Source organism: Solanum pennellii, chromosome 8 (assembly GCF_001406875.1).
Source record: "Solanum pennellii chromosome 8, SPENNV200".
In the NCBI taxonomy this organism is placed as follows: domain Eukaryota; kingdom Viridiplantae; phylum Streptophyta; class Magnoliopsida; order Solanales; family Solanaceae; genus Solanum; species Solanum pennellii.
Window position 1 is genome coordinate 67,153,299 of NC_028644.1, and position 13,404 is coordinate 67,166,702.

The 13,404-nt window shown below is 31.1% G+C and overlaps 1 protein-coding gene across 3 annotated transcripts; it reads right to left on the reverse strand.

Annotated features, from left to right (window-relative positions):
- Nucleotides 1-1,542: 1,542 nt before the first annotated feature.
- LOC107026833 (probable lipid phosphate phosphatase beta) lies at nucleotides 1,543-8,155 on the reverse strand. Of its 3 annotated transcripts, none has more exons than XM_027919245.1 (2): nucleotides 7,427-8,155; nucleotides 1,543-3,746 (listed from the first exon to the last, which is right to left on the reverse strand). In XM_027919245.1, the coding sequence occupies exon 1, from the start codon at nucleotides 8,073-8,075 to the stop codon at nucleotides 7,434-7,436; it is 642 nt and encodes a 213-aa protein (XP_027775046.1). In that variant the 5' UTR covers nucleotides 8,076-8,155; the 3' UTR covers nucleotides 1,543-3,746; nucleotides 7,427-7,433. The 3 variants fall into 3 exon arrangements, 1 of the variants encoding a protein (XP_027775046.1); XR_003580113.1 differs by lacking the exon at nucleotides 1,543-3,746 and adding an exon at nucleotides 5,255-5,785 and having other exon boundaries at nucleotides 5,884-8,155; XR_003580112.1 differs by lacking the exon at nucleotides 1,543-3,746 and adding an exon at nucleotides 5,255-5,785 and having other exon boundaries at nucleotides 5,875-8,155.
- Between the last annotated feature and the right edge of the window lie 5,249 nt (nucleotides 8,156-13,404).

A 13,404-nucleotide genomic window follows, 5' to 3' on the forward strand; every position in this document is an offset into this window, starting at 1 on the left:
TATATATATATATATATATATATATATATATATATATATTATAAATAAATAAATAAATTAGTTGCATAAATTTAAATATATCACATTTATAAAATGATGTTAAATTTATGAATTAAAAGTAAACCATTTCAATTGATTAAGGATTTCATAGGAGTATATCATATGTCATAGAGACTTGAAATAAATAAATAAAAAAACAGTAATAAAATAAATAAGATTTAAGAATTTATCTTCAAATATTTGTTAGATCATAAAATTTAATTAGATTTTCAAAATGTGATATTTAATTATTTTCAAGTCAGACCGAGTTTTAGCTTTAAATATTTAAATTTCAACGTCAATATTTATGATAGTTGTGACTAGCAATTACTCAAAGTATAATGCAAATAGTTAAAAGTGTGACAGATGACTATATTATTTGGGATTTGACAAAGTGGTGTACATTTTTCTTAATCTTGAAGAAATATACGTATTTGCATATACTTCTACAACAAGAAAATATACGTATTTTTCATCCTACCATAAGTCAGCATTTTTTATTTATTAAAAGAAAGAAAGAATGGATCCATTCTTGAAATTAGAGGAAATTGTCAAGAACCGTACATTATTTTTTCTTGAAGTAATGAAAAAAATAACCTTTTTATTGTGTGTTGTTGAATAGGTCCCTTTTTGGGTTAAAAGCATTTTTAATATGTAACGTTTGAACATTGGTATTAGACCCCCTTTGATTATTTAGCAACAACGATTCATATTCCACACTTATAAAATTACACTTCGTATGTTATTATTATTATTGATATAGAAAAATGTTTCCTAGATGGTCAAGCTTCTGGATGTCATTTGAAAAATAAAATATTTAGAACCAAGCCAGTGGGTCAGGACCAAAACAAATTAAAAGAAAATAATTCATACAATATTAGTTTTTTTTTTTATGTCACGCGCATTTGTCCGATGCCTATAAGTCTGATTAAATTTGAATTCACATCGAAAAGTTTCACATACCCATATTTGAGTCTGACTAAATTTGAATTTGCGCTATCAAGTCCCACATTGAGGGCAATGTGCTCCATAACAAAGACAACTCTATACCTGAAGGAACTCGAACCTAAGACTTGATTAAGAGATGAAGGAGTACTTATCACTGCAACATTTGAAAAAATACCGTCAAGAGTGATTTTCCGTTCCTAAGTTACTTGTCATGTTTTATTTTCAAAACTAAATTAGCTAATTAAAAAATGATACAATAAGTGTGATAGCCAACGTTATATATAAGAGAGTGAATCTTTTAAAATCTCTCTTCTTAATATTATGGTTTTAGTGTTTACTTTATGAATTTCAAAAGAGATAGGGGAAGAAAAATCGATGGACAACGGTTTTTTAAGTTCAATTATTAGTTTTCGAAAGTTTAAATTTTGTCGGTGGAAGTCTTCAATTAACTACTATTGAAAAATGAAAACTTATACATATAACTCATGCAAAATGAAGTAATATTTGTATAAATCTATTACCAGAATATACAACAAATAAAAAAAAGGAAGAAAATGGAAAAATAAAAGAGGATGTTAATCAACAGAAGTCTTGCAAACATGCATGGACCTAGCTTGACTATTTACGTACAATAGATATCTCCTATCAATACAAGTACCGAAAATAACTACACCTCCCAAAGTCTAAATAATTAAAAAGAAAGCATATAGAATCATTTTATTTGAATATTGCTTCACTTCTATTCTCAAATAATTAACATACTACTTTCTCTATACTAGAAATAATATTGAAATATCCCTCACGAATCATGATGAAGTAGACAATGAATCTCAATATCATGTCAAATAGTGTCGTATAAATTGAAACGGGACTAAGTTTGTAGTAATGACATAAATGTTGTGTCAAAAGAGATAAAAGTTTTCACCTGCCAGAGGGATTTCATTGATTGTAAAAGCAGTGTCAGTATCACCGCTGGATTTGTACGTAATGCCTAAATTTCCCTGCATATATGTCAGTCCCAATTTTGGTTCTTTTAGAAACTTTCTTTTCAGTCTATCCACACTTGCTACTATTCGATAAATACCTTATTTTTTTCTATAAAAAAATATCTCTCTTCCTATTTTTATGTACATAAATGTTGTTTGAACATAATTTTCTCTGCATTATGCAGTCACCTATGTTAAAATGTAAATAGAGAGAGGGGAAGTAATAGGAAAGAAAAGTAAAAGAGGATGGCATATAACAGAGAAAACAAAAGTAGAGTCCCATAATAACAAAGAAAAGAAGTGCAGATGGGGTCAAGACTGCAAAAGCCCCTCGTGTGTGTGTGTCATTGCTTTGTGGGGTAAAAAACTTTAAAAAGTGTGACAGTGGTGGATCTACTCTTTCTTTTCCTTCTAACTACAGACATATCCTTCTCATCCATGTCAGTCTCTACATATTTCTGCACTAAAATATATCCCCTTGCTCCTCATCATATCTCTAATTCAATTTTTTAGACAGCTATATCTATTTCAAACTGATGACCAAATATTAGTGCAGTATCTTTTTACTTTTCTGAGGCATTGTACCATTCTACTTTTGACCTCTGTTTCAGCAATGACTAAAATTTACATCTAAGCAATGTAATGGCAGATACTAAATTTAACAGGGTCAAAGAAGCCAAGAAATTTTGTCATACGTGTCAACCATACACTGTATGTATATTTTTACAGGCGCCAGGCCAAAGGTCTGAAAGTGAGTAACCATTATATATATCTTCCTAGAGTTCAGATTTGTCTCAATGTTAGGTCATTATCAAACTAAGCCACAATGTTTGACCAATGACCAAGACCTAGATTCCATGTCCAAATGACTCTCAAGGCAGGGGTTTGGACTTTGGCATCATCTATCATTTTCTGCAGTTGCATCATATAATTCTAAAAATCATGTCTTGGTGGGAAGAGTAGGTGAGAAGTACCAACAACCCAATGAAATAGTACGAGTGCGAACAACTAGCACGGATAACATTGTTATCAAAGAAAAAAAGAGACAAGAAATTTATCTTAAATCCTTTGCACGTATCGATGTACACTGAGCTCATAGATGTGGTAACACACATATATATACTTTTGGAAGAGAATACCTCTTAGCACTTTTACAAGTTCTTGTTCTTCAGTTCCATGCACCAATGACAATAGAGAAGCACATATGCCAATGCTAAGGCAAAGCTGGTTGGTAACTTTTAGCTAACCTTTTGAGCATATCAGGAGGGGCATAAGTTTCAAATAACAATATTAAACCAACTTACTTTTTGACTAACTCAAAATGAATAATAGCAGCTAAGCATCTAGGGGGAGTGAGTTTGAAATATGGCAGGACCACCACATGGATATGTTGTAGAAAAATGAAAAGGAAAACAACAAATAGAATGCCATCTCATGGAGTGTAATGCCCTAGCTTATCATGAAGTTCCACAGAAAGTAAACATGACAGGACCACATATAATTCTTCAGAGCAACGTGATAATAATAAAATTGCTACAGAAAAATCAATCATGATTCATGTGAACACAAATATCAGACAAAACAATTATGAGAGTACATTTCACTGAAGGACAATTAGGTGAAAGGAAGTTACATGATTCATTTGATTCAACAACTACGGACACAGTGAGTGATTCTTTTGTTCTATGGAGGGCAAATGATTCAGCCCCAGATGTCACTTCAACTATGAAAAGGAAGAATTCTGTCCATTTATGTCTTCCATGTTCTATACTACTGTAAAAGATAAAAATTCCAGATCAATGTCAAATGTGCCAACCAGGAAAATGCAACTTAATTGGTAGTTTCTGGGTAATTAGCAAACTAGAGTAATAGAGGAACTCAGGACATCTAAATCATGAGGAAAGGACAACTTCCAAGCAAGGATATATTTCACTTGCACACACAACGAAAGATGCATGAATCTCACAATAGCCCAGACACATCCAAAAATCAAGAATTGCCATGAGAGTTGTTTTAGAGATGACCAAACAACAATACATTATATATGACAACATCACATGGTTCAATAAAGCAACCAGCTAGTCCATCAAGTACAAATTTCATGACAGCAAACGTGCAAGAAACTGGATAGATATTTTTCATAAACTCCTTGTCAAAATTATTATATTTCAGAGACTCGATGACAACCACAAAACGTTCACGTAGGAACAGAGATGGTCAATAACATAGGCCCAACATTGAACCAACTCCGACATGTGTTTAACTTAATGTCACTAGTCACCCAACAGTATAAAATGGAGCCCCTACTGTGCTCTATGATCAAGATAATAGAATAGAGCGGCTAAATTCAGCTAATAGACTTTTCTGAGGCAAGATTTCACATATACTTGTAGTTCTTTCAAATTCTTAAAGACACAGAGTTTGAAGTTTCAGAATAAACTTGTAATGGCGAGCATTCTAGAAGAGTCCTCAGTTTAAAAATAAGAACTTTCTGTCCTAAGTTGATTATTTATAGCCAAACATCTCCAATAATCAAGACAATTTGACATAACTATACAAGTGAATAGACAAATGTTCATGTCTCATAACATAGCATCATAAACTTAAGTCTATGAATAATTGTCAACCAGAAATGACCTTCTGTCTCAATAAAACTCATTGCAATTGGGGCAATGATGTAGCTAGTGAGGTTCTAATCAAGGGACGTCTATAGCTGATTGAAAACTATTTTCAGTCTACATAAAGGTCAGGCATCATTACTCTTTGATTCAAACATCTGAACCATTTATCCTAATAGAGAAGTTTGGGGCCAACATAAGATAAAGTACTTGAACTAGGAAAATTTCTGAACTCAAGGAGAAATATACTTCCTCTATTCCAGTTTAAATGACTCTATTTCCTTTTTGATTTGTTCCCAAAAAAAATGACTCTTTCTAAATTTGAAAATAATTTTAATTTGAACTTCCTATTTTATTCTTAATGACGGGGTTTTATAGCCACACAAATGTTATGGTATGTTAATAACCACAAGTTTCAAATATCATATAGTCAGACAAATGATATAGAGTTATAGACTTACGGTATGTTTAAATCCAAAGTTCCAAAAGTCTTCCTTTCTTTAGTAAAATCTCCCTCAATCAAATAGGTTCACATAGATTAAATGTGGACGTTATTTTTTTTAAGTAGGAAAAACATAATATTTACACCTTTCCTTCTCATCAGAGGATATGCAAATTCCAATCATATAGAGGTATAGACTTATGGTATGTTTAAATCCAAAGTTCCAAAAGTCTTCCTTTCTTTAGTAAAATCCTCCTCAATCAAATAGGTTCACATTGATTAAAATGTGGCTGTATTTTCTTTAAGTAGGAAGAACATAATATTTACTGTTACACCTTTCCTTCTCATCGGAGGATATGCAAATTCCATGAGCTTTAGGCCTATCTCCTCCCTTTTCAGCACCTTCAATCAGCCTATATCATACCAACTGTCCATGAACCTAAGTTGACTTTCTATCACCCTTACAATTTCCAAAAGCCTTATGCTCTATTACTTGTTCCGAAACTTTCATCATGCGATTTATATGTTTCATACCACAGCATTTAGTATTCATTATCTCCTTTATACTTATATCGGAACTAAAGCACTCTTTTTCCACTGATTAGCCGTACCACACCACCTCTCCAATGACTTTCAATTACTTTTTTTACAGGAATACCGGCAGGCTTTTCTAACCATCATAATTTTGACGGCATTTCTTTACTTCATTAAGATCATCTGTAGTTTGAGCAGAAGAGCCCTTAGTGTACAACCTACATAATTAAGCACGATTGACTTAATAAAAAGAACAGAAGAATGATATGCCAGAAACTTAGCTTTTTGAAAAGAGAAAGGGAACTACTTGACTAACGGAAGTCCAAGTTAACTCCAACTTTGGGTATAAAAGTGGAATTCCTTTCAGCAAAATTTGTTGGAATTGCCATAAGTCCATAGGGATCGACTTCAATCTAGGACCATAAGTCCAGACCTTTCTACTCGCTGCCTCTCCTTGAATAGACAACCTTCCCTTCCACCATTGCTCAATCAGAACGTACCACAAAATAGAGGCAAAACAGTTAACAATATAACAAGAAGATTTACCTCAGGATATAACAAAGTATTAGAAGTGACAGATTAATAGGTTTATACAAGCCCTTGTTATCTTACTTTTTGATTTAAGACTTTAAGTTGACAATAACTTGTCAATGCCAACAGGAAAGCACAAGAAAAAAAAAAAGGAAGAGAAGTTCCTTACTCGGCACTCAGTTTTTTTTCAATGATTGCCAAAAGCCTAAAACCTATGAGAACTACATTTAATACTAGAACTTGTTGTCCTAACATTAACTAGTCACAGATTTTTATTACATGGGCAGCTTAATTTGTTGATTAAGTTACTTTTTATAAGATAAACAATTTTAATGATGTGGGAGAGTCCCACACACAATCCATATACCAAAAAGTAGAGAAGCTAATTTGGCACTGCTATCCAGAAAATATATGTGCATGCATCATATCCTCGTAGATAATAAATTTTCTGAAAGCATATTTCTAGAACATATTAATATCAGGTGGTGGAAAATTTAATTTGACAAAACAAACAAATCAAGAGAAAAGCTATTACCATCTAGTTTATCATCTACATATGTCAATCCAAAATCTTTCATCTTGTGCTTTCCCAAAACAAAAGTAAAATGAAGCTATGTAGATATCAGCAAACTAAAAATAGAGAGCAATAACAATCATAATTCATGATTCATAAATAGATTCCAGCTCCTTTCATTCATATCTTGAATCCCGATAAGTTAGGATTGCAAGAACACATGCATGATGTGCATTATTTGAATGCAATTGCATTGATTCAAACAAGCATGAATAAATAACACTATTGAAGCTAATTGTCTTCATGATAGTTCCACACAACTCAGTAAAACTTAACGTGACATGAAAAAATGCAACAAATTGCGAAACTTATCTTAACTTTTAGGTCCAAAATCACAGACCAGAAAAGAAAAAAGCTTACAAGTTTGCCAACTCAGGAATGAGGTCAGTGTCACTGGTAGTTCTAGAAACCAGAGCAAAGCAATATAAAACAAAATCAACTTCTATTTCGCCTCAATCTCTAACTAGTCGGGGCATTTATATGAATTCTCAACATCCATTTTGATCTTTGAACATGTCTCATTCTAATACTCAATAATTGATCTTTTAACAAAGCAAAGCACAATAAGAGATACAAAAACTTGCTCCCGAAACTAATTAGAGCTGGCTATATGAATCCAAAGTATCATTTTATACTCAATAATTTGTCTTCTTTAAACACATTATAGCATTAACAGAGATAGATATCGAAATGAACTTCATTCATATCAATTCTGCATCAACAATCACAACAACAGATAAGGAATAAAGCTTACAACTTCGTCATGTGAAGAATGAGGTCAATGTCACATAATTGAAAATCCGAAACACAAACAATCCTTCGAGAATACCCAACAGTACACCAGCAATAACATCGAATACGAAATGCCGTCCAAGAAGTACCCTGGAACACGACGTGGTTGCAGCCCATCCGATCACAATAAGCATCAAATAATCCACAAATAAATCATATTTAAGCTGAATCAGAACATCCCGAATGAAATCGGATGATAGATAAAAGAGAGTAGCAATCATGGAAACTCTGGATGAATGTCCACTGGGAAATGACCAATGGTCGACGGCAAAGGATAGAAACATGTTTTTGTTGTAAACGGGTCGGGGCCTCCGAATAAGATGTTTTAGGGGTCCGATTACGATAAGATCAAGGATGCCACCGAGTAGTAAATTGATTAAGAAGATGTTGGAATTTTTGGTATCGGAGAAAGCGAGAGGGTAGAGGAGTAGTGAGAGAACTAAAGGGAAGAAGAGGAAACCGTCGCCGGAGATCTCTAGGGTTTTGAGGAAGTAGTAAGGGAGAATAGGGTGAGTTAGAGTGTAAAGACGGAGGGAGATGGCGGTATCAAAATCGACGATGCGGCGGAGCAAAGACGGCGCCGGCGCCGGAGGTGATGACTTGGATACCATTGTTCCAGTTTGAGTGAGTAGAAACCAACTGATTTGTGGAAATGTCAGAAATTCGTTAAAAATTGAAGCCCAACAGTGAGTACTAACAAAATGAAATAAGATTTACAAAATAGCCATTGTCAATCTTTATAATTGTATCCAACCTCGGTACATTTTTACTTGTTACATTTCGCTTCAGATAAGTAAAATTAACTAATTATTAGAGTTAAATTTTATTATTTAATTTAATATTTTAATGCATGATATAATTTGCTTACTTTATTATATCATTGAGCTAAAAATTAAATAATTTTGAATTAGACAAATTTGATTATGACTAATTCCTCAACTTATCTAAGATCAAAGCAATTCTAACTCAAAATTTAGGTGAGTTAGAATGGTTTTGTTGGGTCTAAGATTGAGTCATGACCCAAACAACATAACCAAACCAGTCCATCTAACACTTAAAATGAAGTTGGAACAATATGGGCCTGATCCATAATAAGGCAAATAAGTAATGGAAAGCCCAAGATTTTCCAAGAAAACTCATGTATATAAGCATCGAATACAAATTCGATCAAACTCAATATCTAGCTTTGATTCAAACCATGTATGTATCTTCAATATCCATTGAATGTGTACAAAATTACGAATTACTTAATATAGTTATCAATAACTTAAAAAGATTAAAATTCAGAACCCATAAACTTCAAATTCTGACTTCACTTAAAATGGTGAGTAAAATACTTACACAAACTAACGGTGTAAAACTTTTAAAAAAAAAATTCAGAATCTATATGAGCTTAAAAACACTTTCAGGTTTAGGGTCAAAATCAAAATGATTAGAGATGATCATTAGGCTGTCCAAATAAACAAAGTCTAAATCTTCCACTAAGAGAGAAATAAAATAGTAAGAGAAATTAAACCATAGTTATAATAAATTGTTGACCATAAAATAAGAAACAAATACATCATACATGGTATCAATAATTCTATAACTTTAGAAGGTGGAAACATTAAATGGTGCCAACAAAAAGTTCCCAAAGATGGAAATAATAAATATTTCAAACGGCTTAAGTGATGATTTGTTTCTTATTATTGGAAAATGAAAATCACTTTTTCTTTAATCCAAAATGATCAAATCTAACAAATTCTACGAAGTTTTCAAACTAGTAGATTCTATAATCATATTGTTGAAAATAGTAATACTAGCATTATATTGTGGGATATCTTTATTTATTTTTGTTGCCAATCTGTGTTAAGAAAATCAGAAATTACTGGTTGTAATAAATCATTCCGAAACACGAAGTAACTGAGATTTTTAGAACCAGTAAATAAGATGAACAGAAATTTATTTGTAAAAAATAATGTAATCTGTAAAACTTACCAGAATCTGGAGTACTCTTTTTAAAAAATTCAGGAAGAAAATCAAGTCCACTGAATTCACAGTGTCCCCTTAAGGAAATTATTCCCCTCTAGTATCCGAGGTTTGATTTGGAATATAACCTCCCAGGGTAAAATGATCTTAATCAGTAGAGTATAGATACCAAAAACTCTACTGTCAGCGAATCAATCCACAGCAGGAAAGTATACGAAGAAATATATGTGTTTTTTTAAGAAGAAGGAAGATCAGAAAATTCGTTAGAAAATATTCTGAAGACTGAATGGTATTTATAGGCAAGAATAATATATTCTGAAAGGTCGCTACCCTTTCAGAATTGACACGACCATTAATGAAAGGTTGCAAACTTTCAAATGGTTTTACCCTGGGAGGTTATATTCCAAAACTCTCAAAGTCCCTATGACTATATTGTGAACGTTGATTAAGTTAGAATAAGCGAACCTCAAGACAAATAATACCCAACAAAATGGGCAAGTAAATATACGGATAAAGGGAGTATAGTTGCTTGTCCAAATAATGTATCTTCAATGTGGGAATTATTAAGCTAGTTCAGATTTAATAGGACTCTAATGTGAATATTGAATATTGATTGAGAAATCGAAAAAAAGAAAGATTGAATTTGTTTTTTTAACTATTAATTTCTTGAAGATGATTAAAAAGTATTGGGAAGTTAGTAATGAGAAAATTAGGTAGCTAGCTAGCTGCTTTGATGTTGAGTTAATTTTTATGACAGTGAAAATTAAATTTTTGCTGCCAATTATTTTTAAAAAAATATAAGTTTGACTGTCATACTGCCCAATTTATTAATGAAGGCACAATTAAAATAATACGAGCATTTAATAGACTAAGATGGTAAGTATTTGGTAACATTAAAGTTCACATTTGAATAATAACCATTTCAAAAATAATGAAATGGCTACGCCGTGGCTCTTAGGTTGTCTACAAATTTGAATTTGAATTAAATTAAATTATCACTAATAAACTAATGATAAGTCCATACACATAATTAAATAAGTTATCAACTATTTGATCTATCTTTTAAAATTTCAAGTAGCCCTTTTTTCCGTCGATTGATATTCATCTGCATTTAATATTTATACTGAACTAAGTTTTTGACAAACAATGTGAAAATTATCATTAACAAATAAAAAAACTTAAAAATATCATACATTGATTGGATTATCATAAACACCAGACAAATAATTAGGCTTAGGATTGGTGTTAAAACAAATTAGTATCATGTTCATACCACTAATTAACCATTATGCTTCAACTACAAATAACTTTCCCACCTCAGAAAACAATGCAAAATTTCAAAAGAAATTGATGTATTGTCTTTGATATAATATGCATGCTCATTTATTAATTCAATTTAGACTGGTAATTATTTTTATTTTTAAATTTTAAATATAAAAACAAGCTACACAGCTATCATTGTTTTGTTATATATATATTTGTCTCAAATAAATACTCTATATATAAAAACAGAAATAATTAAATGAAGGACATAATTCACTAGTCACAAGTTACAAATCAGATAAATTTCTGCAATATACAATCAATAATTAATAATTATTGCAGGTGTCTGGATTATTTTTAATTTTTTTTGAAAAAAAATGATGACCTTGTAACATTTTTTGTGATACTGCCAAGGAACAATTGATGTATTTTGCATGTTATTTAAAAACATGAACAAGGAAACAAATATTATAATGGGAGGTGGGGGCAAAACTTTAAAAAAAAACAAAAAGGGAGAAAATAAATGAAATAAATGCATTGTTCTTTATAAAAAATATATGCATTAATTTGTTGTACTGAACTATAGTTTTGGAAGTTGTTGTTTAGTCAATTTCAACATGAAGGCTAGTTGAGCCTTACAAATATCATATGATTATTACTCTACTTCTAGCTACTTATAACCCTAGCTAGATCTATGAATTTAATCTGTTCAGCGTAGTTAAAATTTAAAGTTTATGAATTCGTACCAGTAATCATACGTTCTTAAATATTTGTGGCTCAACTTGATTCAATAAGCTTATGTTGTGATGAATTTTTTTTACTAGTAATATATTTTTTGAAAATGAAAATGCAATGAACTATGTATAGTAATTTAATTAACTGCATGTTATTATCCAATGTATACATATGGATGCATTTATTTTATTGTGCTGCCTGGGTATGTATATAGAGGTAGATGAGATTTAGAGAGCTAGCTATATTATATGTAGCATTTAGCATGCAAAATGCAATGGTTGAATAATATTCAAATTACCATTTATTCACTAGTTGTACTTGTAAAAAAAACCTGCTAATCAAGAAGGGAAAATAAAACATCAATTTATGTAGATTTTTCCCCTCCCTACCTCCATATATGCCTCTCCATGCTTTTGTCCCATCAATTTTACGATTTCCTTTGTCTCAATTTACGTGACACTTTTCGAATTTTGAAATTTGAACAAGTTTATCTTTGATTGTGAATTTCTCATATATCTTTTAAATATTTTGAATGTCAATTATTGTGACTTATGATACTTTTTATGTAGTTAAACAAATATATAAATTTCATTTCAAATAACTCGATGATTCCTTGCGCAAATTCCTGGTTAACTTTTAATTGTTTGATTCTCGAAAAACAAAAAATATCATATAAATTAAAAAGACGACCTATTAAACGATCTTTACCTTTCAAAAGTAAATTTATTTGCATACTTTCTTTACTCTCCTCACATTTTTATTCCCCCATTTCCAATTTTACTAAATATGTGAATAAAGTATTTTAAGAATATCGAATTTTAAGAACAATCGTGGTGATTTGGCTCAAGGCGAAAAAAAATAACATATGATAATAAGAGTACTTTTAGGCTGATTTAATTAAAAAAGTTCCAAATACCCTTAAAAAAATTTGAAATATTAAAAGTTTTTTTTAATCCACTCTCTACGTAACTTATCACATGTTTTCACTAGACTTATTTTATTTTATTTAATTAAAGTGTCTACATTTAAATTTTGAATTAGGCTTGATCCTAACATAACTTTAATATGAAAGTAGAAACTTTATCTTATAATTACTTTCTTGGTAATAATGTTAGTCATTTGAACGTAATCATATATATGTACTATAACTGTCTTTGCTATTAAAAAAAAACTATAGAATATACCCAACAAAGTTATGGGGGTTCCAAAAATAAATGCATTGGTGATTGAAGAGTACTCAGAAATGTTGAACAAAATGGGAAAAAAAAGATGAAAGTAAAGGTTAAAAAAGGTAAAAAGTGAAAGTATAGGGGATCGAAATTGAAGCACGCCAAGTTTCATTTTAGTAAATTTAACACCATTCCCGGGGATCCAATGGATTCTACAAGCGTGAGTCCAAAGACCCTTACCCTTATCTCCGGTCGGGACGTAGGGGCGGATTTAGAATATCGTCTATATCCTATAAATTCACGTAAATTCTATAGCTTGAGATTCTTGTAAAAATTCATAAATTTTAAATTTTAGAAAATATATGATTGAAGTTGAAAAAAGTAATATCTACGTTTTAACTATTCCCTCAGTCAACTATATACTAAAAATAAATATTCACTTGTACTTATTAGTTTGAAAAATTACCAACATGGATTGTGGTGCATTGGTTGGAGTGTCTCACCCTTGATTAAAGGTCTCAGGTTCGAGCCCAGGGTTTGAAGAAAATCATGTTGGAAGCATCACTCCTAAATGGGCTCTGCAGAGCGTGATCCGGATTTAATCAGAGCTCCAATGTGGGCTCCGGACACCAAATGAGAAAAAAAAATTTGAAAAATTAAGAGATACTTTACCACTTTATAGTTATTTTATCTTTATAATTATCAACTATAGTCATTTTCAACACATTTTCTAAAATATTGAATTTATTATATTTAAAGATAATATAGTGAAATTGTTATTATATTATTGCTTCTTAAAGTTATA

What these genes read in the sequence shown, in the direction of transcription:
- LOC107026833 (XM_027919245.1), bottom strand. Translation starts at nt 8,075, where the DNA reads ATGGTATCCAAGTCATCACCTCCGGCGCCGGCGCCGTCTTTGCTCCGC.